At 41.4% G+C, this 14,297-nt stretch overlaps 1 protein-coding gene across 1 annotated transcript; it reads right to left on the bottom strand.

Moving 5' to 3' along the window:
* Window positions 1-10,528: 10,528 nt before the first annotated feature.
* Window positions 10,529-12,072, bottom strand: trim63a (tripartite motif containing 63a). The gene has a single exon (XM_047159002.2). It carries the CDS (start codon window positions 11,935-11,937, stop codon window positions 10,891-10,893), a length of 1,047 nt encoding a protein of 348 aa, XP_047014958.1. The 5' UTR covers window positions 11,938-12,072; the 3' UTR covers window positions 10,529-10,890.
* Between the last annotated feature and the right edge of the window lie 2,225 nt (window positions 12,073-14,297).

The following is a 14,297-nucleotide window of genomic DNA, read 5'->3' as shown; positions in this document are numbered from 1 at the left end:
GCCACAAACCAAATATATCTATATATAAAGTATATGGATATTTCATATAAACAACTATTTAATCCCTATTAGAAAAACCATGTATATTTCACATGTGAATATACAGTACTGTATGCTTTTCAGATGTGATGACACGTAATGGTGTATTTCATCACTTTATGCCCTAAAATGTCAAATGTGATCTCATATAAACACGCCATCATGTGAATTATCATGAGTTATTACATGTGCGTGATCATATCTAATAACAAGTGCGGTGGTATTTAATTCAATGACATTTTTAGTGTAGCACTTTTATCAATTGCCACAAAAGTAGCTTTACAGGATATTAGATTCAGATTTAGATCGTTGTTGAGCAAGCCAGAGGTGACAGTGGCAAGGAAAAACTTTCTGAATGAGGAAATCATCTTCTTCAGGTTGACCCTGGATAGTGGGGTTTTTGATCCTTGTAGTAGACAAAAAAAATAGTGAAACGACAAACAGTAGGAAAGATAAAGTATGTTAAGTATACGAGGTATGAGCATATTGTGAATAGGAGTATACAATAGCAGTTTTTGGTATGTACACATTAATAAATACAGCTTATACCTCAGTGCTGTTGGATTCTCAAATCTAATTGGTCAAAGTTCTAAATTAATTTTCTATAACAGCAGCTCTGACAGTAATCACAAGTTTATATCAATGTATTCATTTTAACATGTTATCTTTTCTACATTAACAACTAATTTACATGGTTTTGTATGGCAGACACGCCACATGATTTAAGCCAAATGAATGAATTGTCACGTAATGAGAATAATGTAGGTAGGACGGATGCAAACGCAGATAAGAGCTTTTAATAAAGAGAGGCAGGCAGACAAATCCAAATCATGAGACAATATCATGGTCGGAAACAGGCAGTGGGTCAGACGATCTACAAACAGGCATAAACTAGGCAAGGCAAAAGCACGTAATGAGAAAAACAAAAAACAAGATCAAAGACTATGAAGCAAACCGAGGAACAAGGCACAAACACTTGGTACGTTGACAACACTCAATACTTCGTAAAGTCATTGTGTCGAAACAGTCTCTATATACTGTGGAGTGAGTGTGTGTGAGATTAGTAACATGTGTGTGTGATTAGAACTCCTGAAAAAGTTAACCTGTGCGTGTGTAGGAAGCGTAGTCCTCTATGGCCATGTTTGTAGCTCGTGGTGCATCCTGGGAAAAAGAGTCACTGGTTTGCTGTGATATGACATGAATAAAAAAATATATTTTAATTATTAAAGAAAAAAAAGATAATTGTATCAATGTGGTGAAATTTGTCTGTAAGAAGACAATTTAATATATATTGTAATAGTCAATAGGTTTTTGGCAATGGGAGAGTCTTCGGGGCTTTCTGTTTTCTTTGTAAAATAACAAACTGCGTTTTTTGTTTATTGATGTCCAGTGAGAAAGAAAAAAAGAGAGACTGGTGAGAGAGTGATTGTTATAAAAGAACCTAACTTGTTCCACAAAAAAGATAATTGTATCAATGTTGTGAAATTTGTCTGTAAGAAGACAATTTAATATATATTGTAATAGTCAATAGGTTTTTGGCAATGGGAGAGTCTTCGGGGCTTTCTGTTTTCTTTGTAAAATAACAAACTGCGTTTTTTGTTTATTGATGTCCAGTGAGAAAGAAAAAAAGAGAGACTGGTGAGAGAGTGATTGTTATAAAAGAACCTAACTTGTTCCACAACATTAAATATAACTAAAAACAGTTCAAACTTTCACATGATTTAAATTGCTTATAGCAAATTGCTGTAAGAGAAATCTAGCTATTTGGGACATTGTCATGTTCTGGAACGTAAGGGAGGATAGGACAGATGTAAGTGCAGTTAAAGAAGTTTAATAGAGTGAGACAGGCAGACAGGTCCAAATCATGATACAAGAGCGTGTGTCACAGATCGGAGTTGAGCCAGAAGCAGATGCAGATGCAGATGCAGATAAAGACATTTATTTAAAGAAACGTACTAAGAAACAAATACACTATGACAACCTTGAAACACACTGTGGCAAGAAACAAACATCGAGACATGAACAACGGGAGTCTAAGACAACGAAAGACAAACTAATGGTGCAGACAAGGACTATTTATACCCATGAGTGCTCATTAACAAAAACATGAATCAGGTGCAGGTGGTCATGTGACAACTAGTGCAGTGCAGTGGCTGATGGGAAGTGGAGTCCAGAGTTTCCCGATACGTGACAGCGTGGTCCAAACAGGCAAAGGGTCAAGCGATCTACAAACAGGCATAGACTGGGCAAGGCTAGAATCGAAAACGAGAAAAGAGAAACAAATTCAGTAAACATGAATCTAACTGAGAAACGAGGAACAACTGCTTGGTGACAAGAATACGCTCAATACTACGCAAAGTTGTTCAAAAAGTCTCCTTTATAGCAAGGAGTGAGTAAGTGTGAGATTTATAAATCCATAATGAACTTTTTCACACTATCTGTTGTTACCCAGATGAGGACGGGTTCCCTTCTGAGTCGGGTTCCTCTCAAGGTTTCTTCCTCTTAAAACATCTTAGGGAGTTTTTCCTTGCCACCGTCGCCACTCAGTGGCTTGCTCAGTTGGGATAAATTCGCACCTTTAATATCTGTATACCATGTTGATATTTCTGTAAAGCTGCTTTGAGACAATGTCTATTGTAAAAAGCGCTATACAAATAAAATTGAATCGAATTGAATAGATTGGCAACAGGTGTGTGTGATTAGAATTCTGGAGTAGGTGAACGTGTGTGTGTGTGTGTGTGTGGGGGGGGGGGGGGGGGGGTTGGGGGTAAGTGTGGTCCACGGCGGCCATGTTTGTAGGCCGCAGTGCAGGATGGGAAATGTAGTCACTGGTTTGCGGTGACATGACATGACCCAAGGGCAGTTCTCCCGAAGCGCCAAAATACACTCCGTCCCCTGGTGGTCCTGGCCTTCTGGGCAAAATGTCTTCACATGAACCAGGAGACTGAGCGCCATCCTCAGCGGAGCAGGAAGGAAGAGCGATGTCCTCAGTGGAGCAGGAAGTCGGAGCAATGTCCTCAGCGGGGCAGGAAGGTGGAGCGATATCCTCCATTGACTCAGCATGCTGAACTTGGTTGTCCATGTCAACAGACTCAGTCGTGAGCAGAACTTGGTTGTCCGTGTCAGCAGATTCAGGCGTGAGCAGAACTTTGTTGTCTTTGTCAGCAGACTCAAACGTGTGCAGAACTTTGTTGTCCGTGTCAGCAGACTCTGGCGTAAGCAGAACTTGGTCGTCCTTGTCAGCAGATTTGGGCGTCAACAGAACTTGGTTGTCCATGTCAGCAAGCTTGGGCGTGATCAGAACCTGGTCGGCTTCAGGCGTGAGGAGAAGTTGGTTGTTGTTCGTGTCAACAGACTCTGGTGTGAGCATAACTTGGTTGGTCATGATGTTGGTTTCAGGTGTGAGCAGAGCCTGGTTGGTCATATCAACAGACTCTGGCGTGAGCATAACTTGGTTGGTCGTGATGTCGACTTCATGTGTGAGCAGATCCTGGTGGGTCGTAACGTTGGTTTCAGGCGTAAGGAGAACTTGGTTGTTCGTGTCAACAGACTCTAGCGTGAGCATAACCTGGTTGGTCGTGATGTCGGTTTGAGACTGAAACATGGCATGGAAGGTCACATCATCGATGTCAGCGTGGAACGTGGCGGGGAAGGTCACATCATCGATCTCAGACTGGAACGTGGCGTGGAAGGTCACATCGTCGATCTCAGACTGGAACGTGGCGTGGAAGGTCACATCCTCGATCTCAAACTGGAACGTGGCGTGGAAGGTCACATCGTCGATCTCAAACTGGAACATGGCCTCGTCAAACTCAGACAGTAACTTGGCATGGGAGGTCAGCTCATCGACCTCAGACAGGAACTTGGCTTGAGAGGTCGCCTCTTCGACCTCAGACAGGAACTTGGCTTGAGAGGTCACCTCTTCGACCTTGGACAGGAGCTTGGTTTGAGAGGTTGTCTATTCGACCTCTGAAAGGAACTTGGCTTGAGAGGTCACCTCTTCGACCTCTGACAGGAACTTGGCTTGAGAGGTCACCTCTTCAACCTTGGATATGAACTTGGCTCAGGAGGTCACCTCGTTGACCTCTAGCAAGAACTTGACGTTATACTGACTTTATATATACACAGCAGGCTCTGGAGATGAGACAACCTCATGGGTCTCAGGCTGAAACTCTGGGATGAGACCTCCTCATGGGTCTCCTGCTGGAGCTCTGGGGATGAAATCACCTCGTGGATCTCAAGCTGTAGCTCTGCAGAAGAGGTCTCCACATTGACCTTTGGCAGGAACTCTGCGGGTGAGACCACCTCGTGCGTCTCAGGTTGGAGCCCTGGGGATGAGACCGCCTCATGTATCTCATGCTGGAGCTCTGAGGATGAGACCGCCTCATGTGTCTTATGCTGGAGCTCTACAGGTGAGGCCACCTTGTGGATCTTGAGCTGGAGCTCTGGAGCTAAGGTCGCTACGTTGACCTTTGGCTGGAGCTCAGCAGGTGAGACCACCTCGTGGGTCTCAGGTTGGAGCTCTGGAGATGAGGTCGCCACGTTGACTTCCAGCTGGAGCTCAGCAGGTGCTCACTTGTGGAGCCGTTTGTGAGTACACCAGCTGCTCTTGAAACATCCACAAGAGCAGAAATATGATTCATGGATCCCAAGTTTCCTGCATGTGGGACACTGTAGCTGGGCCTCTTTACTGCAGCCCTTGGTCTTGCAGGTCAGCGTCACCTCCACCACTGCACTGTCGGCTGGGGGCTGAAGCTGAGCTGTGGAGGCTGCCCTGTCAATCCACTCATAGTAGGTGTGGAATGGCAGGTCAGGCTTGTTCATCACACTGACTCCCCTCAAAAGTTGATCCAGGTTGTTGCTCGGTCCTGGATGCCCAAACTCCTTCAAGAATTGTTCCACAAACTGAGTTACATTATTGAGGGCACTGGACCCTGTACTGGCCAGATGCTCTGCCCATTCATGGGCCGGGCCATAAAACCGGGACACAATGAACCCAAGCTCTCTTGTCCGGCTTGGGGTTCGCCAGGCTCGAAAAGTACATCTGGTTGTGGATAGAACTGCCTCGGGTAGTCACACAATCCAAAATTCTTCTCCAGGAGGTCTATGACAGTCCACTGGGTAAACTGGACTGATATGAAGGGTGGCCAGACATTCCTGAGTACACTGCCGTGATGGTCTCCTGCTGCATCCATGTTGGAGGCGTAGTATTCTGTCACGTTCCGGATCGTAAGGGAGGATAGGATGGATGCAAGTGCAGTAAAAGACGTTTAATAGAGAGAGACAGGCAGACAGATCCAAATCATGATACAAATCATGGTCAAAACAGGCAATGGGGCAAGTGATCTACAAACAGGCATAAACTGGGCAAGGCTAGAATCCAAAACGAAAAAAGAGAAACAAAGTCAATAAACATGAATCAAACCAAGAAATGAGGAACAACTGCTTGGAAATGAGAATACACTCAATACTACGCAAAGTCATGGTGTTCAAAAAGTCTCTTTTATAGCAAGGAGTGAGTGAGTGTGAGATTGGCACCAAGTGTGTGTGATTAGAATTCTGGAGAAGTGGGAAGTGTAGTCCATGGCTATGTTTGTAGGCCGCAGTGCAGGATGGGAAATGTAGTCACTGGTTTGCTGTGACATGACAGACATTATGTTATTTGAAAATATTCGACTTTGGGGTGGTCAGTGGGCCTCATACCGACTTGTCATTGATTATTTTCCTATAACAGCATGTCCTGACATGTTTTATTGTTTTTATTTACATGGCTTAAAACGTATTTGTTTACTCAAGCCTACCCTGACTAGATTCTGTTCTACTACTTCGCAGTCATAATTATCTTTTTTCTCCCTCTCTCTTTTCGCCGAGCCCCACACGAATTTATGGAGATACTAGAGATCCAGATCCTTTCTGCCTCTGGATGGAGCTCAAATCTTCTTTAATTCCAGACTGCTGGGACTACGGCTGCTCCTAACGCCATACAGACTTCATATAAATGCATAATGAACTTTTTCACACTATCTGTTGTTACCCAGATGAGGACGGGTTCCCTTCTGAGTCGGTTCCTCTCAAGGTTTCTTCTGCTTAAAACATCTTAGGGAGTTTTTCCTCGCCACCGTCTCCACTCAGTGGCTTGCTCAGTTGGGATAAATTCACACCTTTAATATCTGTATACCGTGTTGATATTTCTGTAAAGCTGCTTTGAGACAATGTCTATTGTAAAAAGCGCTATACAAATAAAATTGAATTGAATTGAATTGAATTATTCCTTATTATACCATGGAAATAATAGGCTTTAATTGATTATATTAACCCCCCCCCCCCCCCCTCCTTCCTCCCCCAAAAAATCACTCATTTGCCTTTAAGTATCTTTGTGTTAGAAACAAGCAAAGTTGGCTAGGCTTGATTATACACTTTATGCCAGCAAGACACATGGCAAGATGACAGAGAGAAAGAGTCTATTTACTGTGTAACCATGTACAGGCAGTGGCTGCCACATCTGAAAATGAACTGTGGATATTTTTACACAGCAAGGCTCTTAGATGCTCACTCTGCAGAATATCATGTTTTCCAGGTCACATATGCACGCATTTGAATGCCTCATAAATGGTAAAAGACTTTATTGATATAGCATCTTTCTCAAATGCAAGATATCAGCCATTACACTGGAAAGACCCAAGGCCAACGCATGTGAAGTTATTGAAATATATTATTGCTACATTTTGAAGAAAGACCCTTTGAGACAAAGGTTTCTGTGCATTTGTGACACACAATCCTCTCTTTCTTATTATAGCAGGAGTAGGAGCTCTGGTCTTGGTCCTTGTTAAGCCATGAGAGTTGATAGAGGTTGTGTCCTTCAGTGAGTTACAGCAGAGGCTAAGGGCAAGCTGATTCACAGGTCTAAAATTAGATGCAATATACTGGTCCATGTTCGCCATCCAGGGGAAGTCCTGTTCTTATTTAGAGAAGCAGGTTTGAGCTTCTAGCCCTCACTTACAATGTGCCATGTCTTGTTCAGACCAGACACGTTGGTCAAATGTACAGCAGAGTAATAAAGGAGAGAGCTAGAACTCTTTTCAAGAAGCAAATAAGGGTGAGTAGTTTGTTCATTAGGAATTGGTGTTCCTCAAAGATTCCAAAGTTCCATCAATAAAAAAAAAGACATAAATACACTAAATACTTTTTGGTACATTTGGTACATATAAGAACCATGCTGTTGTATAACAGGTGAATAGGCATGTTTCTCCTGAATACATACTCGGTTTTGGGTTATTGGGAACAACCATTTAAACCAATTAGAAATGATCAGTTAATCAGAAGCTAAATTCAATTGTCCGATGAACTGTGTGAACTCCCATAAATTCTGTCCTAAAGTTATGCACTTTCTACTTTCCACAGTAATTCTACTCAAATGAACAGTCTCATACAGTGCTGCTTGAAAGTTTGTGAACCTTTTAGTCCTAAATGTGGACAACGAGAACCAAATTAAACACATGAGAGTTACAACAACAATTAAACACGAGACAAAAATATTATACTTGGCCATTTATTTATTGAGGAAAATTATCCAATATTACATACAATGCCCTTCACTAATATTGGCACCCTTGGTAAATATGAACAAAGTCTGTGAAAATGTGTCTGTACTGTTTAGCCTTTTGATCTTTTATTTTAAAAAATCGCAAAAAAACAAAAAACAACAAAAAAAAACTCTGCTCTGATGGATATCAAACAATTGCAAACACAACACAGGTTTATCAAAAATAAATCTTTCTTAGATATAGGTGTGCAACAATTATTGGCACCCCTATAAATTCATATGAGAAAAAAAATTATATTTGAAGTATATTCTCATTGATATTTGACATTTTTTTAGTACACCTGGGTGACTAGGAACGGGAAATTGTTCAGCCATGACTTCCTGTTTCACTGGGGTATAAATATGAGATAATACATAAGCAAAATTCCCTTAGTCATTCATAACAATAGGTAAGACCAAGGAATATAGCTGTGATGTGCGGAAAAAAAGTTGTTGAGCTTCACAAAATGGGGCGTGGCTATAAGAAAATAGTACAAGCACTGAAAATACCCATTTCCACCATCAGGGCAATAATTAAGAGGTTCCAGTCAACTGAAAATGTAAGAATCAAACTGGAATTGGACGTGTGTCTATATCGTCTCAACGCACTGTGAAGAGGACGGTTCAAGTGGCCAAACAATCTCCAAGGATCACAGCTGGAGAACTGCAGAGTTGAAGCTGTTCTTTACTGAGGAATGGGCTAAAAATCCTCCAAGCCAATGTGCAAGAGTGATCAACAGTTACCAGAAACATTTATTTGCAGTTGTTACTGCACAAGGGGGTCACAGCAGGTTACTTTTGAGAAAAAATCTGATGATGTATTAGACCATATTCATGCAGAAAAATAGAAATTTCTAAATGGTTCACAAAGAACTGTTGGAACACCACTGTAATTGCAAGTGAACGTGTTAGCCTGAGTTATAAGAGAAGGCTTTTTTTTCATTGGGAGGTCTGCCACAAATAGAGGTCAGGTTAAGTAAATTTACAAATAATTCCACTATGACAACAGCAAATCTTTGTTTGTGATCTTATTTTTAATACACTTTAATACTGATCGCATGACTGGCCAAACTTGGTGCTGAGGCATCGTGTGCCAAAACATTCTTCAACATGTTGGAAACATGATACCTGCTGTTCATGCCATGCAGTATACATATACCATCAGACTGTAAAATACTATTCTAAGCATCTGGGCTTTACAGAGGTGTGGAGTTTCATGGTTTTCATCAAGTCGAGACAGCTGCTGAAGTTTTATTAGACAGAGATCCACTTTGCTTGAATAGATCTGTAATGGATGTACTGTTGAACGCAATATATAAACAATAAGTACAGGAAGTTTGTTGCTTTGGGTTTAAGGGCTGTGGACTGCAAAGAGGACACTTTTATTAAACAGCCCCTCAAAAAGTATTGGAACTCAGTCAACTCTATTGTTTTTGGTAAATGGCACACTTATATAGCACTTTTATCCAAAGCGCTTTACACTGTGTCTCATTCACCCATTCACACACCAATGGTAGCAGAGCTGCCATGCAAGGCATTAACTTGCCATTGGGACCACCTTGGGGGTCGGTGTCTTGCCCAAGGACACTTCGGCACGTGGAGTCACGTGGGCCGGGAATCGAACCACCAACCCTACAATTAGTGGACCACCCGCTCTACCAACTGAGCCACAGCCGCCCCCCAAAAAGTGTAGTTGTTGCTACAGACTGAAGACATTTGGGTTTGATGAAAGATGAATACATGTTAAACAACTTAGAACATGGCACCTTTGTCGTCAACCCACATTTATGTGAGTATTGGAAGAGATGGGCTCAAAGTAATTTAAAATATATAACACTTAATATTTGTTTGCAATGGTATTCTACAATGGGAGTGGCCTCTTTCAGCAGGGTAATGCACCCTACCACACTTCAAAAATTGTTCAGGAATGGTTTGAGGAACATTACAAAGCATTAAAGTTGTTGAGTTGTCCTCCAAATTCCCCAGATCTCAATCTGTGGGATGTGCTGGACAAACAAATCCGATCCATGGAGGCTTCACGTCGCAACTTACAGAATTAAATGGTCTGCTGCTAAAATCTTGGTGCCAGAGGGGCCTACACAATATTAGGCAGCTGGTTTTAATGTACTGGCTGATGACAACATTGAATGATATGTCTGAGTATATACTGTATATGAAAGGACTTCTGAATGATCTTGGCATTTGGCAAAAACTCCTTATCACATTTATACAACTGAGCAGTTTTGGGTTAAAGGCTTTGCTCTAGGCAAGTGAGTTTTGAACTCACGACCTTCCGAGCAGTAATCCAACGTCTTAACCACTTTCCCAATGTAGCAAAATGATCAGTAGTGAATAAATTAAGATACAATAAATACTACAAAACAAAACAAAAAAATTCACTATCCAATTACATTGTCTTTACTAGTCATGTTCTTACATTTTTGTGCTTATTTAGCTTAATGCAATATAATGACCCCACTGTACTCTACAGCTATTGTTTTAAGTCTGGACCTTAGCAACTATCTCTAGCTGATGGTGGAATCAGTGTTGACCCCTGGCCACATAGCACGTGCAGGCATGTGTGTCGGCAGCTGTATGGAAACATGAGGCGTGCTGTAGTCTATTCCTGGCCTTACATGGCTTCTCTCATTCTCACCCTGCAAAAATAGTCTGCCTCTTGAACGTCAAACAGCAAACCAACAAAGTTTGTCGTTACTGTTGTCTATTCCTACCAACAACTAAATGAAGAACTGTGTGTGGATATGAGGTTTAGGAGACTTCTTTTAAGCAACAGACAAAAAAAAAACTTTTTTTTTGGTAAACACTTTATTCCCATTGAATTATCCACTGAAAATAAACTTTTACAGTAGTTAATAAGTCAACTTCATAATTTCAAGTATTCAAAAATTTTGACAGACACACTAAAACTAAATTTTAGCAGCTGTATTCTACAGCTAAGAAATCTAGTTTTGACTTAACAATCCTATCAAATGTAATATTCAGGTGCAAACCTTGTCATCTATACTAAATATAACAGAAATAATTAAATATGGACATTCGTATAAATACAAAAGTATAAAAGTCAAGTGGAAAGTGGAAATGATGCAATTTGTCATGTAAAAAAAAAACTGCTTTTAAGATTGCACACACTCATCACAGTTTTCAAAAGCAGCTATTTTGTGTTCCTGTGCTAACCAAGGCTCTTTTTTATTTCTTCATCTACCCTTTCACCATAAAAAGTCTTTGGATCAAACAAAGTTCTTCACTGCTTATTCCTCTTCTTCCCCTTCTGCCACATCATATTCCTCCTCTTCCACCTCCTCCTCATCATCTGCTCCAAAGTCCATTTTTGCAAGCATGGCCTCTGCTTCTTCAGTAAACAATGTGAGGTGGTCCATCCTCTCAAAGCCAAGCTCTGGCCTTTGTAATTGGGAGAGTTTGGCTGTGTCCTTGGCTTCTGCAATGAGCTTTTTGGCATTGATGAGGAACTCAGCTATGTTGCTGTTGTCAAAATTTTGTTTGGCTTGGTCCATCAGCTTACTGCTAGCCTCCAACTGTTCTTTGTATTGCTGAATTAGAGATTGCACCACTGCTGTCTTCTCATCTTGCTCCTGCGTGATCTGGTCTAGCAGGTAGGACTTACGCTCTTCCATCACTGCATAAAGTAAGTCAAACTTCTCTCCCAGTCTCTGCTTCTGCAGTTGGCTGTTCACCTCCACAGCCTTGCAGATGTCCTCCATTTGCACTAGCATGGCCTGCACAGAGTTGTTGCTAGCTGCAAGCAACTCAGTTGAGTTTTGTAACTCAGCCTTCTGGGTTTCATAGACACTCTTCAGGGTAGATACTTTGCAGTCCTTGTGCTGGCCAAATACCTTGCACATGGAGCATGTAGGGACCTGGCAGGAAATACAGTAGATGTTGATGTGCTCATCTGCATGCTCCTGGCACATTGGTGCTTTTGTATCCTTGGCTTTCAAAGGAAGCTCCAGACCATCACCACCGCTGTTCTCTAGCTGTTGCTTGTAGATGTCAATTATGTTCTCCACAAGGAGATTCCTCTGAAGCCCATAGACACCATGGCGGTCCAGCACCACCTCAAAGCGGCAGGTTGGGCAGCGGAAGATTCCTCCTGAGAAGTGGTAGGGGTTGCGAGAGTCATAGAGGTCATAAGCGCAGCCACGGCATAGATTATGCTGGCAGGGCAAAATGACCACCGGCTTGGTGAACATTTCCAGGCAGATGGGGCAGCTCAGCTGCTTCTCCAGGCTCTCCATAGGACCTACGGCCCTCACTACTTGGCCTGTCTGAATGTCCATGTCTATATGTATCCCAGTCCTTTTTTCCTTTCCTGGTTCCTTGCTACAGTGCGTGTAAAGCTCTGTAGGGTGTAAAGCTCTGTAGGGTGTTTCTGTTCTCGCCGAGGTTTATTTTGATCTACTGGTCCAAGAGGCCACCCTCTTAGCTTATATACCAGCCAGCTGGTTGTGTCATTTGATCCAGGGGGTGACTGTGTCCATCCTCCACTTGTTTGTGAAGCTTGATTCGGAGAAGACATGCGGCCTCTTGACATAACCCACTTGGGTAGTCACATGCCAAACTTAGAAGTCTCCCCCCAACCCCCCCACCCACCCCATCCACACTCCATCTGTGGGAGCACTGAAGCAGCACCAGCCAAACAAGCCCCATGTGACCAGTGAGGCACTCACACAGAGCTCCACTGGTTGCTCAACAGCATGCCAGGTGAAGTTGTACATAACTCAGGTTTGTTTACAGCTTATTATGCATCTATTCATCAAGCTTTGTTATTGCTTCATCATATCAAGTTATCATATACCAGATTATTGTCCACTTTTGTGTCCACCAGTGAGCTTCAAAGGTTCTCAAAGTTGGTTCTCCTTAAGTAAAGCATATTTGAAAGATTTTAATAATGTCAACAGAGGGTCATCCCTCTGTTGTGAATACACTGTTGCTCAATATTACCACCTACTTCTTTGTAAATAGACATGTGTACCACTTCCACCTCACTGCCCCTGGAAACTGCTTATGCAACTTTCCTCTGAAAGGAAAGTACACATTGTAAATTCTTTCAAAAATAACAGGTGTCGTCCATGATGTTATCATTCTAACAGCTCGGAACATGTTACTGGATGTCACGCCTTTTTGCAAGATGTAAATATTGCACGGAGAGACAAACAGTGCGGCCCTGATTTTTTCAGCACACGGAATCAGTCAATTTAAATGTATCGAAATTTGGTTTTATTTAATTTATTTTTCATTGCTCTGCTCAATGTAAAACATTTTTTTTTCCTAACATATAAAAAGGGGTGAGTTATTAAAGCGGTGCTTGAAAGTATTTTATTGAAAGAATTTACTATGTTTCTGCATAAATATGAGGTAAAACATGATCAGATTTTCTTCCATTTTTTTTATCAGATTTTCATCAGAAGTATTAAAAGTAGAGAAAGTGAACCCAATTAAATAATTTAGAGAAAAATATAATACTTTTATTTTATTTAAGTACATTTATTGAGAAAAATATTATAGTTTGAAGGTGAAATTAGAGTCAGGTGTTTTCACTTAATGGGATGACAATCAGATGTGAATGAGAACCCTGTTTAATTTAAAGACCAGGGCTCTATTAAAGTCTGATCTTCACAACACATTAGAAATTAGATTTCTGAGGACCTCAATGGCTAATGTTAAGGTTCATGAGTCCACTATCAGGAGAACACTGAACGACAATGGTGTGCATGGCATGTTTTCAAGTTTTCAAACATGGTTTGAGCCTGTTTTGCTGCATCTGGGCCGGGACAGATTTCATTGATGGAAAAATTTATTCTGAATTATACCAGCGAATTCTAAAGGAAAATCTCAGGACATGTGTCCATGAACTGAATCTCAAGAGAAAGTGGGTCATGCAGCAAGCCAACAACTCTAAGCACACGAGTCGTTCTACTAAAGAACGGTTAAAGAAGAATAAAGTGAATGTTTTGGATTTGCCAAGTCAAAGTCCTGATCTTAATCCAATAGAAATGTTGTGGAAGGACCTGAAGCAAGCAGTTCATGTGATGTGAAGAAACCCACCAACATCCCAGAGCTGAAGCTGTTCTGTACTGAGGAACGGGCTAAAATTCCTCCAAGCCGATGTGCAGGACTGATCAACAGTTACTGGAAATGTTTTTTTGCAGTCATTGCTGCACAAGGGGGTCACACCACATACTGAAATCACAGGTTCACATACTTTTGCCACTCACAGATATGTAATATTGGATCGTTTTCTGGAATGGCTGTGCTAAATTGCCTCTTACTGTGAATGTGTGTGTGCTTGGTGCCTTGCCACAGACCGATGTCCCATTCAGGGTGTATCTCACAGCCAGTGTTCCTGTGCTCCTGATCCACTATATGAAGACCAAGTGAATGAAGATGAATGAATGAATGAACGGATTAATGAATGGATGAATGAATGTATTAATTTGTGGATTCATTCATTCATTCATGAACATACAGTATGTATGAATAAAGTTATTTATTGCAAATACATTTGAACGGCAATCAATACATTCTTGGAGTGATGATATTTTTAATTTTTTTAAATAAGAAGAATTTACAAACAGCAGCTATCACTAGGCCGACTGATGTTCAATTTCCGAACTCATTTCTAACCCAGTAATTAATA

This window comes from Ictalurus punctatus, chromosome 12 (genome assembly GCF_001660625.3).
Source record: "Ictalurus punctatus breed USDA103 chromosome 12, Coco_2.0, whole genome shotgun sequence".
NCBI lineage: Eukaryota > Metazoa > Chordata > Actinopteri > Siluriformes > Ictaluridae > Ictalurus > Ictalurus punctatus.
Note: the sequence above shows the minus strand (reverse complement) of the source record. Positions and strands in the feature narration are given on the sequence as shown.

Coding starts and splice junctions, on each gene's coding strand:
- trim63a (XM_047159002.2), bottom strand. CDS start 11,937: ATGGACATTCAGACAGGCCAAGTAGTGAGGGCCGTAGGTCCTATGGAG.